Source organism: Phyllostomus discolor, chromosome X (assembly GCF_004126475.2).
Source record: "Phyllostomus discolor isolate MPI-MPIP mPhyDis1 chromosome X, mPhyDis1.pri.v3, whole genome shotgun sequence".
NCBI classification, from domain to species: domain Eukaryota; kingdom Metazoa; phylum Chordata; class Mammalia; order Chiroptera; family Phyllostomidae; genus Phyllostomus; species Phyllostomus discolor.
In genome coordinates, this window is record NC_050198.1 from 74189534 (window position 1) to 74211306 (window position 21773).

Consider the following 21773-nt stretch of genomic DNA (forward strand, 5'->3'; position numbering starts at 1 on the left):
GAAGAGAACTTTGTTTCCTCAAGGGAAAAGTGTGTTCTCTGTTTCCCTCAAGACCATATCTTTGACCACCCTGTATCTTCTAGGCAAAAGGTTACACTTAATATTACCTTTGACAGCTTTCCAACAGTATCAGAATCAAAAAGTGTCAGCATTCTGGCAAGCAGAGAAAGTTACAGTCCTTTGCAATCAGATCAAGACCTTTTTCATCTTTGACATAAACTCACCCTCACTTTCCACCCCCTTTTCTCTTTGCTGGTAGCCATTACACATACTTCACCCCCAAAGCTCAGAAATGTTAAGAAGTTTGACTTGACCTTGCTTTCTCAAAATGGAGAATGCTAAAGAATGTTTTCAGAGAAGTCACTTTTCTAAAGAAAATCCTTTAGCTTAATGGAACACAAGCAAATATTTTCTGAGCTCAAGTTCTACCTTGGCCAATTCATTTTACTACTCCATAGGCACAAGGTACAATGTAAACTGCTGTGTACAAAGCAAAGCCCAGGACGTGGATGTTCAATGCAAAATATACCCACTTCTGGGAACCGAATCAAAGTTCATCCCCTTCTGAAGGAGGGGTAGCAAGGTGAAAGGTCATCTTCTTAACTGTGCCCATTGGGTTCTATTTGAAATAAGCTGAACCAGAGAAGAAGACATACTATGGCTGATATGTATCCCTTCTTCCTCTAACTTTTAAGTGGTATCTTTTTAAAATCATGCATAAAGCCTTTCCCCAGCCCCCACAACCAGAACTGGCTAGTATGTTCTTTCTTTGGTTGAAATCTATAGTCAGCTCTCTTCCCCTCCCCCCCGCACAGGTGCCCATAAAGTGCCTGCTAACACCCAAGCCACTCACCACTTGCTTGGCTAGGAGACTCAGTCCTGTGATCAGTGTTGGGAATTACTGATTTTAAGATTAAAAGCTAAGTGAGGAAGTTATACAAGAAACCCAATTAATAGGCTTGATTAATCATCACATGACATCTGTTAAGTGGGCATCAGTCCACAAAGCAACTTTGAGATGACTGGAACACCCTGAAGTTTGATTTTATGTAGTCCATACCAGAATAATTATGTAGATAACAAAGAGAGACACAAAGGATTTATGCACATGCACTGTAGTATCCCCCTTAATCTAAACTCCAGTTGCTTTCAGTTGTTTTCATTTTTTTATATCAAACTTTATATAGTTGAGGATCAGAAAGCTTGCCTATTCTGCTTTTCCCAGACATTAAGCAAATCTACTCCAGATAGCCTTCTAAATTTCCTTTCAGCTGATAATGCAAGATTACTTTCACTCAACAAAACTGACATATCTATTTGGGCATACTTCCTCAACTTATGGTGAGGAGAATGGAGCTGTGTGATTCACTAGCAGGGAGATAAAGTTCATAATAAAGAACAGGATGAAAGAGAAAAATGGGAAGGCCAGCTTCAGAGCCAATTTTAAACTTGATGAGTAGTCAGTAGTTGCCTCCTCAAGTGGGATATTTGGGTAACAGGAATACTTCAAGTTGCCAAACAATACTCTTCCACTTACTGTTATCTCCAGTTTCTCTATTAGAGTTTGTCCCTTTAAGGGACAGAGGGAGTCACAGTTGAAACAATATACCATCATAAACAGTTTAGTATAAGTACAAGGTTTGATTTACAGTGAGGAAGAATTTGTAGTGGAGGAGCAGAAAGGACACAGAACCAGGACACCAGAGGTATGGCCTTCTGTTCACTGACTTCACAAATTAACTAAGGTCTCATCTTAATAATGGTGGTATAGAGAAGAGAAGATTTGCAGAGGGTCTGCTCCTAATTAAAGGGAGACTTAGCAAAAACAAGTATGAGTAATAAAGGCCTTCGGGAAATATTAGATATGCTCAGGGTAAATTGGGCTGAGTGTGAGTGAATATTAGTTTTTATCCTGCTCCATAAAATCCAGACAGACATCCATATACAAGCACACAAGAATTTTTGACCTTCCCATCTCAAACTCCTCATACACAGAACGTTTCTTAATTAGCAACTCAAATGTAGATGATCACTATATTAATTTTGGTGGAAACCAAATGTGTTTAAATCAAGTTAAAGTAAAACAAACAATAAGCCAACAAAATGTGGATTCAAATATGTTATGGGAGTCTTTCCATTAAATTCTTCTTTAAAGAAAAGTATATACTTTGTAACATAAGTACCCATATACTAAAGTACTGGATTTGAGTTCAGATTTTTGAATATCAGGTTTCTTAGATATTACAAAATATAACATCAAATAGCTGAATGGGGCTTATCATCTTTCTTTTTCCTCTGCCTCTATTTTTCTGCTCTTCATTTCTTTCAGAAACCACCTTCACATTTCATATGCAGCTTCCCCCGCTCACTTACTTTGTCACAATATACAAGAGAAATTTATCTGAAATCCCATAGAGACCAAAGAAGTGAGAAATGGAGAGAGTGGTTCACATAAGGTTTGGGTTTAAAGCCCAGGTAAGCACTAGAATAAGTGCAGAAGAGAAATTTTCATTTGCCTTCTAATTCTCATGATTTTTTGATGAACAAGAATATTAATTTCATAAAATGTTTAACTTCTGTTCATCAAAATGTGTCACAAACACTTAAATATCAATTAAACTGAATTAAAATATGTGACAGATATTACAGACACAATATCATTGATATATAAAGGCTCTATCATGATAAAAGTGTGGACAAAGGAAACAAATGGAATTCACAAAATAAGGACTGAACATGGACACAAAAATAAAAAAAAGTCACTAACTTTTCTAATAATCAAAAAAGGCTAATAAAAATATTTTTTCTCTTCTCTTGTCAAATGGGCAAATATATTATTTAATGCTAACAAGTGGGTAGAGAGACAAGTACTCTTTTATTCTGCTGATGGGAACATAAAGTTGTACAACCTTTCCAGAGGACAATTTGGCAATATATATCAAAAGCCTTTAAAATGTCTATAAATGTTTGGGTGATATTTATATGTCCAGACATTTATCCTACAGAAATAATTAGAGATACTGTATGAGTTTTACTATCACAGCATCATTCACAATAGGAAGAAATCAGAAATAATTAATATGTTCATTTAGTAATGGTTGTATAAATTATAGCCATGTAATATTATATATGCATTAATATCATGCTTGAAAATTTTTAATAACCTAAGAAAATATTCAAGATATAATGCTAGAATTTTAAAGACAGGACACAAATAGTACAATCCATTTTATTGGAATAAAACATATGTAGTATATTTATATAAAATAAAATGGAAATAAATACATTGAATGTTAACAGTCATTATCCAGAAAAATAGTTACCTATGCTTTTATGTTTTTTATACTTTTTGTGTCTTCTCAAATATCTAATAAATGACCACATATTAATTTATACTTAAAAAGAAAAACACAGGTGCTATCTCAGAGGAAGAGCCATTTGTAAAGTGCTTTGAGTACATTAGGGTCTGCTTCCCACAAAATCAATGTTCCCAGATTCCTCATCTACCCCAAAAGAATCAATTTGTAACTCTGGCCTGTACCTTCCCCACTTGCCTCTGTGCTTTTGTTTGCTTATTTCCAGATGGTTTATAACCTTTCTTGAATCACACTTTTCTCACCCAGAATCTTTGTGCCAACCATGAAGGACACCCAAGAAAACCGACCTGCTTCTATATGCCTTATTTGTATTGGGTAGCCATTAGAATAGGTCGGGGGTTCTCAACCCTGATTATATATGATAATCACCCAAGGAGTTGAAGATAAAACAAAGCCCAGAAATCACTTCCAGTGATTCTGATCTAATTCTTCGGGGGTGAGGCTTGAACATTAATTTTTTAAAGTTCCCCAGGGTGATTACAATGTACAATCAGAGTTGAGAACTACAGAGGTAAGTGAAAATGCAGAAAAATAGAGTAATGCTTTTTTTATCTGAGTTCAGTCAAGTAACATAAACAGGATGGACACTAATTTCCCTGTGAGGACCTGTTTTACACTGCCCCCTGAGACACCCACAAGCTACCAGCTGTTCATTTGTTAAATGTCATAACCTATGGATTATAAAGCACATCATCAACTTCCACATTCATCATCTGAATGAGCCCATGAGATGGAAAGACCCTAAAACAATTCTCAACATCCTCTTTTCCTTTCCTTCCAAACTCGCTTGTATTAAGACCACTGATAAAATGCAACTATGTTAGCTGAAAGAGTAATAATTAAGCCATTAGCCATTATGCTGGCACCTGGAAGATGACAGACTGAGAGAGAATAGAACGTAGGACAGGGAAGTGTTGATGTGCGGAAGGAGGAAAGAAAAAGAAGGAAGTGGTGATGGCGGGTATAGTTGGGGTACTGAGTAGATAGGAAACATCACGATCCTATGTAGTATCAAGAAGATGAAAAGACACACAAAAAGACAAGCTCTGCCCACTTTATAACACTGCCAAGGGACAGCTTGAAATGAAACTTGTAAAGTAAGCTGGACAGCACAAAGCTCTTGAAAGAGCACTAAACTGGAAGTAAAGAGATTTGCTTCCAAGGTGGGGACTTGGGTGAGGCAAGTGAGGCTATATAATTGCACAATACTCAGAAAGTACCTTCTTGAGAGGGTGGTGGAAGTGGGGAGATTTTGGTTAAAGGGTACAAAGTTTCAGTCATGCAAAGTGAAGGCATTCTGCAGATCTAATGTACAGCATGGTGACCACTGTACAATAATGTATTGTATACTTGAAATTTGTACAATAATGTATTGTATACTTGAAATTTGCCAAAAGGGTAAATATTAAGTGTTTTCACCACAAAAACAAATAAAATGGTAAGTATGTGAGGTGATGGATATATTCATTAACTTCATTGTGTTGATCATTTCACAATCTATCCATACATCAAAACATCAAGATGTACACCTTAAATATATTCAATTTTTTGTGTCAATTATATCTCAATACAGTTGGAAAAAAAGATAAACAAAAAAATTTTGTACCCTAGTGCTTCTCTTGCCTCACCTTAGTCCCAGCCCTGCTTCCTTAGTCTTACATCTAACTCTAAACTAACTGTATGACCTTGGGCAAGTCACTTCCCACCTACCCTCAAACCAGAGCAAGTTGCACTTTTATCTATCTCATAGATCAGTCTTCCATAAAAATTTCAATTGAAAAAACAGTTCCAGGGCTTTAAAAATTGTATCATATTATTCTGAATCATTTGTTAAGAGTCCTTCTAGCCTGTAATGCTGTGTGATTCTATGACTGGAAAGTATAGACCACAAGAATTTTCATGGGTGAGTTTGAGCCTCTCTTTTTCAAACTGCACCTTCCAGCAGGGTTAGCACCACCTATTGTTACTCATGATCCTATATCAGATCTCTTAGAGCCACACCATCTGTACTTCTGACTTGGGTTCTAGCAGTCCCCAAAAGATGGGGATCTCTCATATTGACAAATGGGCTTCTTGTGAGTGTTGACATGTATAGCATTCTGTGCCTGCCTGGGATTCTCAGGGGATTTTCCATAAAGCCTCAAAAGGGACTGCTGACCCTCTGGAAATGTTCTAGAGAGGCAAGTTTGTCTTTCCCAGGTGGCAATTCAGTATTTGTCTCATCAGCCTTATGGAAATACAAGGCAGAATGAAGAAAATTATCTTCAATTATATTTCCTAGGGTGTCTTCATTACTAACTTCCATGTGTCAATAATCCATTCCTTAGTCTTCTGTGTTTTTAGATCAAATACCAAATTTTCTCAACATGAAGCAGTTTTTATTTTATTTGTACATTGAACAAAATCCTGGCCTTCTTTTTCCCTGTGAAACTGGTTTTGAGAGTTGTAGATGTGAGATCTTTTTGTATCTGTTGCCATACCTGTCATGATGTCAACCTAATAGTCACAGATTGAATCCCCTGAGAGAAGATTCTGAGATGGAGATTTGCATGCAAAGTTTATTGGGGGGTAGTACTCTCATTATTGATACTTGTTGGAGAAAAAGAAGAAAGCAGGTTTAGGCAGAAAGAAAAGATGGCTGTGATGCAGTTATAACAAGACCACAACCTACCCTTCGGGGGGCTCTGAAGCTGGGTTAGAGTTATCCCGTTTGGAGTCAAGGGGTTGTGCCTTTACTCTCCATATAACCAGACATTGAATACAGGTTTCCCACAGAAGGAAGTATAACCTTAAGCTAGGCAGCTCTCTTCAGCTAACAACTTTCCCAGAAGCTGGAGGAATGTCTTTTGGTGCTGAATAGGGGCTCGGGTTGTACAGCGTAGAATCCTTATACTAGCCTTTACCCAGATGGCCTGCTTGATTAACAAGAGTAGCCTAACAACTAGTCCAGTAGGATTTAATTTGTCATAGCTGCAGCCCAGTTCTTCATCCATATTCACCTTGCCACTCCCTACTGTCATGCTCTTATGTTATCTTTGTTGAATGCAGATGACAATCTAGTATTCACTCAGTTACCTATGTAGTAACTCCCATTCTTTAAAACAAGGAAGTAAAAGGTTAATGGTACCAGTGGTCTGGAATCAGGATGAGAAAATTTGTTGGTCAAATAAAAGTAACTTTCAGTACTACAAAGCTGAGTTTGTTAAAGTTCACTCAGAGTAGAGGAAAATTCTGAAGCTGCCAAAACAACAAGCTTATTTTTCCAAAGCCAAAAATATAGGAGGTGTTATGCACTGCACCTCCTATAACACCAATGCCTGCTTTCTTCTGCCTCCAAAGACAAACTTTTCTTTCTGTTTTTCTCCCTCAAACTCTTATTTACTCTCTTTGGTCAGCTTCAACAGGGAACAAAGTATAATAAATTGGGTACAAAAACAAATAAAAGGGTTTTTTTACTTTTTCACTAATATATACTGAATTGAGGTGACCACTTCCTCCAGGCTTCTCAGGTACACAGCCACATGCTCAAGCAGACACAGAGAAACCCTGCATAGTAGAAGGTATTGCAGTGTTAAACCACAGTTGTGGCTTGCTCAGAAATTTGAGCAATTCTCATGGCTCAGGAGGCCCCAAACCCAAGATAATTAAGAAAGCAATGTGATTTTGAATAGGTAATACATTCAGATGGTATAAGGAACAAGCATAAAAAGATCTATAAAATCAGTGTTTATTAAGAGGCTTCTCATTTGTGGCAGCAGGCAACACATAGAGCTGCATTTATCTGCCACCCATGTCTCCTGGAAGCTTACATTTTGAAAAAATAGCATTAGTTGTATTTTTTAACCTTTATTCCTTTTGTACTTACAGAAAATAATCCCTGCTTCTTATACAATAGCCAAACATCACATTAAAAACTGACAGTGCAAATAGAAGTTCTTGGTAATCCTATGCCTTAAACCCCAGCCAATGCCTTCTAATTTTTCTATACTTACACAAACATGTATTTTTTAATAAAATGCAAGTAAGCTATAAATGTTATTTTGGTTTTTTTTCTATGTAATAATATATTGCAGACATTTTTATTTTTATTATATAGAGATTGAGCTATCTTTTTAACAGCAGCATAATACTTCATTTTGTGTATATAGTATAATTTATCCAGTTTTATTCCAAACTTTTAAATTTCTGTTACACAGTTCTTTAAATCAATTTCTCCATTGCTTATATTCTTTAATCTCAAATTTGAATCTCATTTCTGGAGAAATAAATGAGAAGTCAGTATGGGAAGCTTCATATGGGAAGAGAATCATCTACAAAGGTCTGTGGATAGCAGGAGGTGCCAGAGAAAGGAATATACAGGTACAATTGCCTTGAATAGGTATCAAGAAGAGACCTGAATACATGGGAAAGGCCATCTTCCAGATTTGAGCCAATGTGCAGGCAGGGGAGAAGTGGGGATTGGAATGTGGTAACTAATTAAAGAAAAGGAGATAAAAGTAGGGTGAAATGGAAGAATCTTGATACATGGATGGTGAGTTGTTACAAAGCAAAGGTTTTACAGTGAGAACTGACATGCTTTAGTTGAATCCAAGTTTGATATTAATTAACAATATAACATAGCTATTGAAAAATATTAGCAACCCTAGGGTGCTAAAATAACACCCCATATCAAAACAAGCAATATCTCATTGTCATCCACACTGGTCAGATCACATCTGAATTATTAGGATCAATAAAATTTTGACAAATATCTATAGGCAAAAGACAGAACGGTGAGGGAACCTATTGTCATGTCATTAAAGTAATTGTTGAAGAATTGGGACCTTTTTTGCCTGAAGAAAAGGAAGAATGTGCTAACAGATTTTTTTTTAATGTGAAGGACTGTCACATGGAAATAGGATTAAACTTGTCCCTTTGGCCCCAAAATGATGAAACAGGAAAAATGAGTGCAGATCACAAGAACATAGGTTTTGAATCAACAGACCAAAACAATCTTGCCTTTTTCAAAAGAGTCCTTTTAAGAACTTAATATAAATATTTCAAAGATATCCCATGTAATTTCATTGCCATTATTGTTCAGCCGACACTTTCTTCATAAATAATACAGAAGTAGAATTCAACTTAGTCCTTGATGAGTTTTCATAAGTTGTTAATTAGTGGGATTAAAAATAATAAGGCCTTATTGTACACTGCTTAGAAAGATTTTCAAATACTTTAATCTCTTTCTTCCTATGCTTATTTCTTAATCCCATGCCTTGGCCCACTATGTGCCCTCAACTCCTACTGAAGCAGGGAGCACATCAAAAACCCACACAAATATGTAAATATGAGAAATAAATGTGCATGGTTGGTTTAAAAAGAGAAGAATTAACATTTAAAGCAATGGTAATTTACCCTGATCTGTAATTTTGAGCTCCTGTGCTGAAATTGCTCATTTGGAAATTGCCAAGAGCTTGGGTCTCATTTGTGATCTTCCTGCATAAGCCAAGCTCACAAAGGAGTCATAATGACTGACTGAGTCACCACTGCCATCTCCCTGAAGTGTGCTCTCCAAATGTCAATACCATTTTCTATGACACAGTGAAGAAGATTCTCAACTGTAGCCTGCTTACACTACAGGGTGAGGCCAAGACGACACCAAACCTGGAATGTGTTCAAAGGGTAACACAAACTTCCTCCATCTCTATTCCTCTGATGGCCAAATTGCCATGCCGCAGGCTATTTTGACTTTACAATTCATCCCCACCACCTACTCTGGTTAGTCATTACCTAAATATAAATGGAAAACCATTTAAATTTATTAGAAAAAGGTAGCTGCTTTTGACCATATCCCAATAAAATGGTAGAACACTTGATGAAATTATGCTCAGATTATGGATTAATACCAGAAGCAAAAAAATAGAAGCATCATATAATATAGGGACACAAATACTCCAAAAGACCAGTACATAGAAACCCCTGTACTATGCTGTGGTTCATACTTTAAGATATACTGTTCTTCACAACTTCTCAAACCCTGATTCCAAAAAGGTTACCAAGAACTCAAGCATCATAATTTTTTCTCTTTCCCATTCAGCATAGATCCAAGGTGTTAGTGAATAGTTATCTGATATAAATTAACTAAAAAGAAACCAAGAATCCCTGGAAAATTTTAATGAGAAATAGGATGAACAAACTCAGAAAGATTTAACACGATTGATCTTTTTCATAATGTTGTGATCAAAGAATCAGTATATTTTTGTTATAGACTTTTGTCAGGTTTTTAAAGTTATTTTACTTGAAAGATATAATTTACCTTGTTGGATAATCATATCTATGTAAGGATCAGCCATATTATAAGATCCTATCTGTACTAAAGCTATCTCTAATTCTGAAGAATGTTTATATGGAAGATTAAAGAAATGACTTTCAACTACAGTAGGAAATATTGTGACCACAAATAAGTAAGAAGCTCTAGGCACTTATTCCATAGATATTTTGATAATGCATGTCAGTAAAAACAATTAGGTACTATAATTGAGCTGTGGTTGATAAAATACAGGCTTGATAAATACCTAGCCTGGTGCCCACAAGGTGCAGAATCTTCTTTCATTTAACGCAAAATAGAGGTGCTGACTGTCTGGAGGGTTAAGGCTGAGGTTATGAGTAAGCCTACTGTCCACAAGAGATAAGGTTCACAGAGACCCAATAGACTGAATAAATACTCAGTGGAACTTTTAATACCTACAGAAAGGTTTTTAAAAGAGAAAAAAAATCATTGTAGCTGTCTTTCATTCTTTCAGGATTTTCCATCCTCCAAGCAATTATGGAAGCAGCAGTGCAAAACAACTGGCAAGTGACAGCAAGGTCTGTGGGAAACATAAAGGACGTCCAAGAATTCAGGCGCATCATTGAAGAAATGGACAGGAGGCAGGAAAAGCGATACTTGATTGACTGTGAAGTTGAAAGGATTAACACGATTTTGGAACAGGTATGTTAGAGATTTATTCCACCCCCCAGCCAACATGTTAAATAATCAGCCTGAGACAGCTCACATTTCTGCTAATAAATTCAGTAGTCAATCAGACTAAACGTGCCAACAGTTTTTGATAGTCTCTCTAATCCTTTTTTCCTCCCCAGGGGCTGCAGGGAAGGAAGGAAGAAAGGAAGGAAGGAAGGGAGGGAGGGACGGAGGGAGGGAGGGAGGGAGGGAGGGAAGAAGAAAATAAAATCTAAGATGTTGAAAATCGTATTACCATGATTAATCTGAAAGTCTCTGCAATTTAATGCTACATATCAGATAAGTATGCTCTCCCACATCTGTTTCATAGAGAGCTGACACTTCAAAGTAGTCCCCTTCCTTTCCCATACCATCATTCCAGCAAGGAACAGATAAGGAATCAGGCAGGGTAGAAAAGTAGGGTTTTTATCTCAGGGGCATTATTGCAGAGAGTCAGGGCAGTGTTCACAAAGTTTCAAAATTTTGGATATTTTTGTAGAACGTTCTTCTGGGATGAGAGGGGAGAGAGAGAGAGAGAGAGAGAATGTAACTGACCATTTTTTAAAGATGACATATGAAATAAGTTTATGGTTTTTAAAATCTGAAGAAAATGAAATAGATTTAGAAGATTTAGACTAAGGGGAAATATTATTCAATGGGCAAAATGTATTCATTATTAAGCTTGGATATTTAAATTTAAGATTAAAAAATATTAGGAGGAATGTTTCACCCTAAGCCACATGGACACTCTGTTTGGATAGTCTGGAGTAAAGAGTCAAATTGAAATATGGTGAAAGTTTATTATTTTCCTTAGTAGTTTCATTGCCATTAATAACAAAGTGCCTATGCTGCCATAAACAAAACTATAACAGAAACATTTCCACTCTAATTTGATCCCGGTGTACCTGGGAGGCAAAACAGTTTCAGATTGAAATTATAGTGAGCAGCCATTGCCTGGGAGAGCTGTTTTATAGCAAATTAAATATTAACAATTTGTCAGATATGTGTCCATAAAAAGAGAATACCAAAAAATAGGTAAGGAAAATGAAGGGAAGGGAAGGGAGGGAAGGAGAGGAGAGGAAAAGAGAGGAGGGGAGAGAGAGAGGGAGGGAGAAAATTTTAAAAACTGCTGACTATGCACTGTAGAGATACAAAGCTGCCCTATTCTTAAAAACAGCATCACCTCTAGTGAATCACACCTCACAGGAAATCTAGAGCACTAGCCTGACTAAATCAAATTTCCCAACTAACATTCTCTTGAGCTATCAAAATGACCCACCCCTCCCTTCCAAAAACTGCCTTTGATTTTCTTACATCTTGAAAGTGAAAAATCAGGTCAGTGATATTGGTATATGTACTACATGCCCTCTAAAATTTTATACCAAAATAGCCTTTTAGTGGGTGACCTACTTAATAGCCTAAAGCAGAGGAACATTCTTGTTGCCATACTTTGTTTTCCTTCTTTTGTCTAGTGACTTTGGCTTCCTGAATATCTTACATTTTGTTAAATCTTTTGGGTTTTATAGGACCTTATACTGGAGTCTGAGATTTTTCAGCATGATGTAATAGAAAAAGCAGTGAGCAGATCTCTAAATTCTATATAGCTGTGGGATCTTGGGCACATAAATATCTATGTCTCAGCTGTCTCATCTACATAACTGAGGAAATAAAATTTGCTCTATCCCACATAGTTGGTATAATTGTTTCAAAAGGCATAAAATGCTATGGAAAACAATCATTATTATGATTTTCAGGACAACTAAAGCAATGTTTTTCAAAAACCCTGTTCTTTCTTTCATGTCTCACTTTCTATCTTCCTTTCTTCTATATGCATATTCACAATATCCCTCCAAATACTGTCTACACAATGTTTTAGGGAGCAATTGTTCAAAGAAAAGTTTTAGCAACATCCAGGTAAAGCTAGAGAGTTAATTATACTTATTTTTTACCTCTTTCAATAAATTGTCAAAACCTGTCATCTTATGATTTTCTCTACCATTTAAGGAATTTCTACTAGGCCATACCTATTTTGAGGAGAGGGCCATATTTGTCTTGTTCTCTTTGTATCACCAGTGTCCAGGAGAGTACCAGGCCCATGGTATTGGATAGAGGGATGGGTGGATGAATGGATAGATGGATGAGTATTGAACAAACACTTTTCAATAACTGTCACTGTGATTTTGCTGTGCTTCCGTCAAGGGGTGAAATAGTACCTGCAGCCACATGATATGATTATTAAAACACATTTTTTCTAAGATTTGAGATGGTGGTTCTCTGTTCAAACCTATTCTAATGACATCATGAATTTACCAAAGTTTAATTTTGCGTATAAAAATAGATTTCCCATTAAACAAATTATCTTTTTTGCATTTTTTATTATTGTTTGAGTACAGCTGTCTCAATTTTCCCACCATCACTTTCCCCCACCCCATCCCCACCTCCCACCCTCAATCCTTACCTACTTTAGCCTTGTCCATGGGTCTTTTATACATGTTCCTTGACAAATTCAACATACTTCTTTAGAGAAAACATTTTTTAAATAACTTTTTTTACTAAGATATAGAGAGACCACTTTTCTCATTGGTTCCTAACCATTTTGGCAAGCTTATCATAATTCACTATACAGTTCATGCGTTGGAATGATAACATTTATAACTGAATCAGTATCCAGTCCTCCCAAAAGATGCCCCCATTCTCCAAAGGTTTATTCAGCTTTGGGGGTGGTTATTTTCTCAGAAGAAAATTTCTATAGCCTCCCACAAAATGACGCTTAATGCCACTATTTGAGGTAGAAGAGCCTGTTACACTACTATAACCCTATTCTCTATAGATCATATTTTGGCATAAAGTTCATATTGTACACTATAGTCAATGGGTGATAATAAAAAGACCTCAGAAATATAATAACGATTGTATATTAAAAAAGAAAAGACCTCATATGATACAATTTTTCTTTTTAAAAAGATTTTATTTATTTATTTTTATTTTTTAATTATTTATTTATTTTTAGAGAGGGGGAAGGGAGGAAGAAAGAGGGAGAGAAACATGAATGTGTGGTTGCCTTTCATACACTCCCTACTAGGCACCTGGCCTGCAACCCAAACATATGCCCTGATTAGGAATCAGACCTGAGACCCTCTGATTAGCAGGCCAGCACTCAATCCACTGATCCACACCAGCCAGGGCCACTTTTTCAAATATAAGCAGGTCTTCAACATAGTTTTACAAAACATAACCTCACAATTTCATGGTATAGGTTCTGATTCTCCTTGTGAAAGTTCAAACATTTATAGGGTAAATCAAACTCTTCCAAATTTCTTTTGAAAGCTCTTTTTGATCTCTTTCAACTCTTAACACTACAGCACAAAAGAAAAGACTCCATTAGATACTAATTTGTCTTTAATATTTCTCAACCATTAATCTATAAAGAAAGTATTCCAAATTTACAACTACAAGAATTAACATGCAGCAGGACAGAGCTACAAACCAATGAAATCTTGAAGTGTTGTCAGGGCTCACAAAGATTATTGAGAAACTGTAGATCCTGAAGCTAAGAATTAAAATGCCTTCTACTGGAAGATGTATGTGTACTATAATAAAAGAACCATTGACCTGACCTGATAGAGCATTCCTATTACTGTATTGTGTTCATGAGGTTCTCCTTATTGGTGGACAGCTGTCTTAATTCGATGATTAATCTAAACATTAACTTTTGAAAAAGTTGCCTTTCACAGAGTTATCTACCCATGACTGAATAGATCCTCTATCCCAGTAGCATATATCTGTGGACTGCTTTTGACGATCAGACTCCATAAAACGAATGGCTTTGTTGGACAGTTACAGTTTCAGAGCATGGATTCTGTCAGTTTCTAGCTGTGTGACCTGGGGCAAGTTACTTAATTCTCTGTGGCTCCATTTCCTGGTTATAAAATGGAAATGATATCTTTACTTTAATAAGTTGATACATGCAAAGCATTTAGAAAGGTTCCTGACACATAGTGTTTGTATAGTGCTTTCATGCTAAACAAAGTGTTTTTGAATAGATTTATCTCATTTAAGCCTCACTATGGGAGGTAGGCAAGGCAGATGTGCTTATCACAGATTTACAGAAGATAAATTGATGCTTAGAGACACTTAGTTGATTTGTCCAAATGTGGCTCTCTGTTCAATCCTCATGACAGCTAGAACAGAATTGAAATCTTCTGACTCCTAGTCTAGTGCACTTACCCCTATACTGAACCACTTTTCTTAATTTATAAGTAATTTATTGAATATTTAGCCAATGCCAAACCCTAGTTTAGGCCTGTTCATCAGGTTACCTCTTCAACAATTGCAAAGCAATTGGAGAAGATACAGAGGAAAGCCACAGCAAAAAAAAAAAAAAAAAAAGGAGAGGAAGAATTAAAGCACTGGAAAATAGTGTCTACAAGGATAGTCTAAATGAGTTGGTATTATTAAGCCTGGTGAAAGAGAGCCAAAAGGCACTTTGACCACCATCCTCAAGTGCAAAGACATCATAAAGAAGGCATTGACCCACTGACGTGCATGTCTAAAGACAATACCAGAGTAAATAAGCTTGACTAGAGAGTAAGCATTAGAAACGACTCATTACAAGGAGAGAAGAAACTACAAGAAAATAACATCTCACCAGCTAAAGCTATATGAAGGTGAATCCATTCTGAATTAGTGAAAAGTCAGATAACAGTTTTAACATTGTTTTCAAGGATATACAAATATTCCAATTTAATCCTGTATTGAAAAGTAACTACCCTCATAAAAGACTTATTTAAATGAATAAATATTTCCTAATTTGCCTGTCCACTGGATATCTAAAGGTTTGACTCCTTAAAGACATTTAAACAACCCCCTTCAGTCTTTACCATGTTTTTATTTCTTCCATAGATAATTCAAAGGTAAATGTCAGCATAACCCCTGCTTGAATTACAGTTTATGCAAACTGAGTGGGGCCCAAACCAATACATTTCAATGTGATACCCAGGAAAAATATAAAATGTGTAATTTCCCTGGAAATATGCCAGGATATAATCGATCACAGATGATGTGACAGTAGCTTTTAAGGATAGAATCCTGAAGCAGCTCAATCCCTATGGTTTCTTTCATTTGAGGAACTCTGTCACCTCAAAGAAAATAATTTTAACAAATAAAGCACCAGGCCCTGACCAGTGTGGCTCAGTTGGTCAGAGTATTGTCCCATGGACTGAAAAGTCTTGGGTTCAATGGTCAGGTGAAGTCGGGTGCTCTGGTCAGGGCACATACCCAGGTTGTGGGTTTTTTGTGTGTTTTTTTTGCAATGGGATTTTCTTTGTAAGTTACTTTCTTATTTTCTCTGGCTGCCTTGAGAATTCTTTCTTTGTCATTAATTTTTTATAGTTTTAACAAAATGTTCTTTGGAGGAGGCCTTTTTGGACTGACTTAATTGTCTTGTTTCTTCTTAGATTTTAGAATTAAGCTCTTTCTATAGGCTGTGTGTTCTGTTCTTCATAGGTGTGCATATAAGAAGGCAATGGATCAATATATTGATCTCTCTCTCTCTCTCTCTCTCTCTGTTCCCTCCCCCCTCTCTCCCCCCTCCAAACAATGAAAAGAGATGCCTTCAGGTGAAGATAAAAAAAAAACAAAGAAATAAAACACCCAAGTTACTAAGTCAGGATTGCAAAGATACCAATTTAAACAAGAGGCCCTTCTAAAGGAGTAGGCTGTAACACAAAGAACACAGCGTTCCTGCCAAAATACAAGGTGGGGCAAAAGTAGCTTTACAGCTGTGAGTACACGAAACAAAGTTTAATCTTGTATTATTATTTATCGATTATTGTATTATTTTTTCATACAAAATCTGTAAATCTACTTTTGCCCCAACCTGTATGTCTAATAACTGAGGCCACTAGAGCACACTGGTACCAAAAGCGAGACCTAGGTCAAGTGAAGTAAAAGATGTTACAGACTTATGTCTTCCTTGCCTCATCCTCCACTCAGCACACAGTGGTCTGTCTAGTTCCTCTCCCATTTTTGCTCCCCTTTTGTCCCAGCCCTTATTCTTAATGTTCCTTGTAGAATATAAAGCTGCCTTACCTATCCAAAAGACAGTTTGTGTTAGCATCTCTACTTATAGAAATATTCTGTTTGTGGTATAGTTCAAAAAACACAAACTTGGAGATCAAATAGACATGACTTCAAATCTTAGCTTCATCACTTCCCTCTTGCATGACATTGATAAAAGTGACAATTTCTTTAAGGCTCAATTTTCTCATCTTAAAATAATATTCTACTACCTTCCATTCATGTGATCCTCATATGTCATGAGGGTCAAATAAAATAACATGTGAAGAGCACTTGGCATGGTGCTTAGCACCCTGTAGGCACCCAATAACTGGTAACCATAGTTAATTGCTCATGAACAGTGTCCTCATGGACTTTCCAACATATGAGTTTAATCTAACTTTTTATCATGAAAACAGAGTCTAAGACTTGAGCTATGCTCATGTTTCACAAGTATGAATTTTATGTTAGATAACTTCTGTTTTTCCTCAAGTGTAACATTGGATAACACACATTGATTGATAAGCTCAAGGACTATTTGAGAATTAGCTAGATTTTCAACATCACTAAAATAATTAAAGGCACTAAAACCTTGAACTACATGTAACAACTGGACTTTTTGTTTTTTTGTTGTTTTAAAAAGTTTATTTGAGTCAAACTGACAACATATGCTAGGGAGCAAATTCTCAAATGCTCCCAACAACTGGACATTTTAAACAAGTATGTATTAAGTGCTTACAATGTTCAGATATTATTTTTAGACTCAAAATGTTCTTTATTTTTTATTTTTATTACATTTTTCCATTACCATTTATCCCCCTTATACCTCCCAATAATCACCACACTGTTGTGCATGTCTGAGTCCTTTTTCCTTTTTGCTCAATCCCTCCACCCACATATTGTTTTAATCAATATACATGGATATATATTTTCATATATCTCATGTGAGTTAATCCTCATATTAGCCCTATAAGGTACATGGAAATATTATTTCCATTTTGCAGATGTGGAAATTGAGACTTAGTGATCATATAGCTATAATGCATGGAGACTAAATTTAAACCTAGGGAGACTGACTTCAAATGTGACTAATCTGTCATGCATGTGACTGAAGTTTTCAATCAGAGTAGTGTCAGGCAGAGGTTTTAAGAGATGAGCATCCTCCCTGGCTGGCGTAGCTCAGTGGATTGAGCACAGGCTGTGAACCAAAATGTCGCAGGTTCGATTCCCAGTCAGGGGACATGCCTGGGTTGCAGGCCATGGCCCCCAGCAGCTACATATTGATGTTTCTCTCTCTCTCACTCTTTCTCCCTCCCTTCCCTCTCTAAAAATAAATAAAAATAAAATATTTAATAAAAAAAGAGATGAGCATCCTGAAGAGGCCTGGAACAGCTTTGTTTACAACAAGCATTGTTAAACAATAAGCATTTCACAGACACCTCCCCCACTTGATGAGGAACCATCCATATTCCACTAACACAAGGAATTGAAAATATGCCCCTTAAGACTTCCGGCCAAAGTGGGGGCATAAGTAGACACACTGTGCCTCTTTGCACAACCAAGATAGAGACAACAATAATTTAGAAACAGAATAACAACCAGACCTGATAGAAAATTGAACTGTATTGAAGTCAGACAACCAAGGAGTTAAAATAGACCCGTTCATCCAGACCAGTAGGAGGGGTGGGGTCGGGCACCAGGGTGCAGGTCAAGGTGCGCAGAAAGCAGAGAGTATTGGGACTCAGTGAGTAAGGCATCTGGGGCATGCAAGACCACAGTGGGAAGACCCTGAGTGTGAAAGCGGCAGCTGGCAGACCCTGGCCAAGGAGTGACAACCAGCAGACCCAACAAGGCAACAATACCTTGTGAAGCAAGGTACTGCGTGCAACCTAGGATCACAGCGCTGGGAAATAGAGACTTGGAGCACTGATTGAAAACACCTGTGGGGGGTTGAGGCGCATGAAGAGACTCCCAGACTCACAGGAGAGGTCGATGGAAAGTCCCACAGGGTGCACAAGCCCACCCACACGGGAACTGGCACCAGAGAAGCCCATTTTGCTTGGGGGAAGCGGCAGAAGAGACTGAGGTCTGACAGAGAGAGGATCAAGTGCCATTGTTCCCTCTAGGACCCCACCCCCACATACAATGTCACAACCCAGTGACTGGGGTGCCCTGCCCTGGTGAAACCCAAGGCTCCACCCCTCATACATAACAGGCGCAACCAGACCAAAGGTGGGGCGGGGCGGGGGGAGATGGCTCAAACAGAATTGCAAGCCTCACAGTTAGTAGTTTTAAGTGACCAAGAGATAGCCAACCTATCAGATGCACAGTTCAAAGCACTGGTGATCAGGATGCTCACAGAATTGGTTGATTTTGGTCACAAATTACATAAAAAATGAAGGCTACAATAAGTGAAATGAAGAAAATGCACAGGGAACCAATAGTGATGGAATGAAAGTGGGTCTCACATCAATGGAGTGGACCAGAAGGAAGAAAAAAACATGCAATCAGAAAAAAAATGAAGAAATAAGAATTTTTAAAAAAAAATGAGGAGAGGCTTAGGAACCTCCAGGACATCTTTAAACGTTCCAACATCCGAATTATAGGGGTACCAGAAGGAGAAGAGGAAGGGCAACAAGTGGAAAACTTATTTGAACAGCTAATAAAGAAGAACTTCCCCATTCTGGCAAAAGAAATAGGCTTCCAGGAAATCCAGGAAGCTTAGAGAGTCCCAAAGAAGTTGGACCCAAGAAGAAACACACCAAGGCACATCATAATTACATTAGCCAAGGTAAAAATGAAGGAGAGAATCCTAGAAGCAGCAAGAGATAAGGAGACAGTCACCTACAAAGGAGTTCCCATCAGACTGTCAGCTGATTTCTCAAAAGAGACCTTGCAGGCAAGAAGGGGCTGGAAAGAAGTATTTCAAGTCATGAAAGGCAAGGACCTACATCCAAGATTGCTCTATCCAGCAAAGCTTTCATTTAGAAAGGAAGAGCAGATAAAGTGCTTCTCAGATAAGGTCAAGTTAAAGGAGTTCATCATCACCAAGCCCTTATCTTATGAAATGTTAAAGGGAATTATCTAAGAAAAAGAAGATAAAAAACATGTACAGTAAAATGACAGCAAACTCACAATTATTAACAACCACACCTAAAACAAAAACAAGGTAAACAACTAGAACAGGAACAGAACCACAAAAATGGAGATCACATGGAGGGTTATCAACAGGGGAGTGGGAGGAGGAGAGAGGGGGAAAGGCATGTAGAATAAGTATCATAGATGGTAGGTAGAAAATAGACAGGGGAAGGGCAAGAACAGTATGGGAAATGTAGAAGCTAAAGAACTTATGACACATGGACATGAACTAAAGGGGGGAATGTGGATGGGAGAGGTTGTGCAGGGTGGAGGGGAATGAAGAGGGGGTAATGGGACAACTGTAATAGCATAATCAATAAAATATATTTAAATAAATAAATAAATAAAATATTTTAAGAAAAAAAGAAAAGAAAATATGCCCCTTAAGCCTTTTATAAAAAGTTCATTTATGATGAACAGGCTCATTTACTCATGGTGCCAAAACAGTCTAATTAGGGGACCCACAGAGTAGAAATAAATAATGAGGAGTGCTTTCTCAAAGTGATAGGTAAGTACAACTAACATTCCCATCTCCATGCATTTTGTCTCAGGTGAAAAACTACAGTCTTCATTATTTTACCAAAACTGCCCTAGGTAATGCCCATTTTTTCCTTCCCTTGCCAAGGCATACACTATATTTAACTGGTAAACTGTGGAAGGCACAGTTCCCCTTTCCTCCATTAATCCTCAGAAAACCCAGCATAAAATAGGACTGGTTCTGGGAAAGTATGAAAGCCCATAAGATAAGGATTTGGTTAGATGCTGAGCATTTCTAGACCACTAAACTTGAGCAGCAGTGCTCCAAGGCACATGATCCTCCCTAACACCTAGTATCACCCTTAACCAAGGTGAGAGGGGCCACTGAATTGAGCTCCATGCTTTAGAGGGCTTTTCATACCACAAACACTGAAACACAAAAGAATTTGGGGGGGTCCTTGAGAGTTTTTTGAAAACTTAGTAGCTAGTTGAGCATCAAGCTATAAAAAGAGAGGGATACATAAGCTAAACTGGGCTCCCCAAATCAGAGCACAAAGCCACAGGAGGGGGGTGAGGGGTGGAGTATGGTAGCTAAAGGGAAGGAGCATTGAAAGAGAAAATGAAAATTTATGCCATAGGAAATGAGAAGAAGGCAAATTTGGTTTAAAATGGGCCTCCCCAAATAATTTTATGGCATGGATTTTATTTAGTTCACAAATGGATAAATAGGACAGACAAAGACATACCTGATTTTTTGACTTTTTAACAATTTTTTTATTTCATTGAATGTATTGGGGTGACATTGGTTAATAAAATTGTATATGTTTCAAGTGCACAATTCTGTATTACCTTATCAAGTCTCCTTCCATCACCATTTATCCGCACTTTTCCCTCTTCTACCTCTCCCCACCCCTCTTTTCTTCTGGTAATCACCTTATTGTTGTGTCTATGAGCTTTTTTTTTTTTTTTTTGCTTAATCCCTTCACACTTTTCCACCAACCCCACAATCCCCGCTTCCCTCTAACAGCTGTCAGTCTGTTTTCTGAGTTTGTTTCTATTTTGTTAGGTTATTTTGTTCATTGCATCACACATATAATATGAGATCATATGGTATTTGTATTTCTCTTACAAGCTTTTTTCACTTAGCGTAATACTCTCCAGGTCCATCCGTGCTGTTTCAAAGGGCAAAATTTTCTTCCTTTTTATAGATGAGTAGTATTCCATTGTGTAAATGTACCACAGCTTTTTTTATCCACTCATCTACTGATGGGCATTTAGACTGCTTCCAAATCTTGGCTACTGTAAATAATGCTGTAATGAACATGAAGGTACATATATTCTTGCAAAATAGTGTTTCAAGTTTCTTTGTATATATTACTAAAAGTAGATTCGCTGAATCATAAGACAGTTCCATTTTTACTTTTTTGAGATAACTGCACACTGCTTTCCACAGTGGCTACACCGATCTGCATTCCCACCAACAGTGCACAAGGGTTCCCTTTTCTACACATTCTTGCCAACTGTTTGTTGATTTATTGATGACAGGTGTGACATAACTCATTGTGGTTTTAATTTACATTTCTCTGATGATTAATGACATTGGGCACCTTTTCTTATGTCCATTGACCATCTGTATGTCCTCTGGAAAAGTGTTCATTTAGGTCATTTGCCCATTTTTGAATTGGATTGTTTGTATTATTGGTGTTGAGTTTTATAAATTATTTAAAATTTTGGATTTTAACCTC

General features: G+C 37.2%; 1 protein-coding gene across 3 annotated transcripts in view; it reads left to right on the plus strand.

Moving 5' to 3' along the window:
• GRIA3 (glutamate ionotropic receptor AMPA type subunit 3) overlaps window positions 1–21773 on the plus strand; it is a 394073-nt gene that overhangs the window by 185416 nt on the left and 186884 nt on the right. For all 3 annotated transcript variants that reach the window (XR_004901045.1, XM_028522764.2, XM_028522765.2), the window contains exon 4: window positions 10160–10347. Coding sequence is in view for 2 of the 3 variants with exons in the window: in XM_028522764.2 (XP_028378565.1) it covers window positions 10160–10347 (188 nt within the window). In the remaining variant the exon portion in view is untranslated. The remainder of the gene's footprint in view (window positions 1–10159; window positions 10348–21773) is intronic.